The sequence below is a fragment of the Octopus bimaculoides genome, chromosome 8 (assembly GCF_001194135.2).
Source record: "Octopus bimaculoides isolate UCB-OBI-ISO-001 chromosome 8, ASM119413v2, whole genome shotgun sequence".
NCBI classification, from domain to species: Eukaryota; Metazoa; Mollusca; class Cephalopoda; order Octopoda; family Octopodidae; genus Octopus; species Octopus bimaculoides.
This window is the reverse complement of record NC_068988.1, coordinates 21129983-21131954: the sequence shown is the minus strand read 5'-3', so window position 1 is coordinate 21131954 and position 1972 is coordinate 21129983. Positions and strand designations below refer to the sequence as shown.

At 34.2% G+C, this 1972-nt stretch overlaps 1 protein-coding gene across 3 annotated transcripts in view; it reads left to right on the top strand.

Moving 5' to 3' along the window:
• Positions 1–1972, top strand: part of LOC106872021 (DNA polymerase epsilon subunit 3) — a 14484-nt gene that overhangs the window by 8328 nt on the left and 4184 nt on the right. For 2 of the 3 annotated variants that reach the window (XM_014918841.2, XM_052969986.1), the window contains exons 3-4: positions 184–269; positions 367–485. In XM_014918841.2, the coding sequence (XP_014774327.1) occupies positions 184–269; positions 367–485 (205 nt within the window). The remainder of the gene's footprint in view (positions 1–183; positions 270–366; positions 486–1972) is intronic. The other variant, XM_014918862.2, reaches the window with a different exon arrangement.

Sequence of the window (1972 nt, the reverse complement as noted above, 5' to 3'; positions counted from 1 at the left end):
TTTTTTTTTTTTTTTTTTGGCAAATAAGTCCAATAATTATTATGATAATAATAATAATGATAATAATAATAATAATAATAGTTATAATAGTAATTTTGCCTTTGACAGTAATCTGAATGCTGAAGGACTAACATTTGTCGGAGGTAGTTTCATCTCTTTATTCCTACTATATTCTTTTTTCAGATACCTGACGGTGTGAATGTATCAAAAGAGGCTCGATTAGCCATTTCCAAAGCAGCCAGTGTTTTTGTTCTCTATGCTACATCTTGGTAAGCATTGTATCAGACGTTTGTCTTATTTGTTATTTATTCTCCCATTTCCAGCCCGCTGCCTTTTGAACCTGAAACTCTTTCTTTACTGTTTCAGTTCCAATAATTTTGCATTAAGGTCAAAGAGGAAAACCATCAATGCTCAGGATGTGTTGTCAGCCATGCAGGACATGGAGTTTGATCAGTTTTTAGACCCTTTGAAGTTATGTCTAGATTGTAAGTAAAACATTGTTCTGTTTGTATTACTAGCAAGGTCACTTGCTATGCTGCACTGGGGAAAACATCAAATTTTTTTTTTGCTTCTTTCAAGAGGTTGCATAAACACAACTAACAATAACTAATCAGTGAACTTTATAAATCCTCTCAAACATATAATATGAATCTTTATTTTAACTTCATAGTTATTTTTAAAACTTATGTTATAAAAGACATGTGGAAAGGGAAGAGAAAAAGTTGCTGTTGTTGAGAAAGAAATACAGTGAGTGTGTGTGTGAAAGATAGCTAGGTAGTGTTGTCACCATAGTAACAAGTTTTGATGAAAATGCTGGAATTTTAAGTACAAGTCTATCAACACAATGCAACACTGACTTTGAAAAAAGTCTTTCACTGTATAATAGTCTACTGGCTGTACTGGACAGGCGTTAGTAAAAGACTTTCTCTTTGGACAGTTTATGAAGGTACATGCATGATTAACAAATATTTTTACTGATACCGGTAGTGATGGATAATGACCTAGTTTAATCATAAAATATATATTCATACAACTGACCACTCCTCCCTAAAATTACTGGCCTTATGCCAAATTTTGAAACCATTATTATTACTATCATCTTAATACAATTTATTGTGATATTATCGTGTCTGTAAGGTGGGGGCACCTGCTCCAACACATCATGAATGTGCATGTAGGTAGGTAGATATAAATTATATTATGTAATAGAAATTTATACAGGGTCAAGTGGTCACCAACTGATTAGGGTTCACTAAGATCCATGTAGTGTAATGGACAGAGACATCAACAGAACTTTTCATTTAGTATGTAGGATGTATTAAAAAGGAATTCCATTCAGTATATGTTTACTAAACTTCACTTACAAGGCATTGGTCAGCCTGAGGCTATAATAGAAGACATATGCATGGCACCTTGCACGTCTTGTTCTGTAACCCCAGATTGACCAATCACTAGTGAATGAAATTTGGTTGGCAAAACCTGCATGGAAGCCCATGTGTGATTTGTGTGTTTTCACACTTCTCCACATTAATTCCATTTGGCAGCAGTAATGTTTGTAACCCTCATAAGTTAAATAAAACCTTTAACAACAGCCTGACATGCAAAGATGTGATGTAAAATATCTTACTTGAAAACAAGCTGGCATCAGTAGAGGCATCTGATTGTAGAATACTGCTTCAAGATGTCTTGTCTAACTTGTAAGCAGTATGGAAAAAGTGGACATAGGCATAAAACTGAAGATGATGAACTTTATCTTTGGAGATGTAAAAATTTAACTTCCAGTGTTTACATTTACACTGCATTTTAATCTGTTTGAACTTCGGCCATGTGTATATATATATATATATATATATATATATCCATTCAAGCTAGTCTCAAACTAGGAGCCTTTCTTGTAATAACATCTGTTGTACTTTCCAATTCGTGGAGGCGCAATGGCCTAGTGGTTAGGGCAGCGGACTTGCGGTCATAC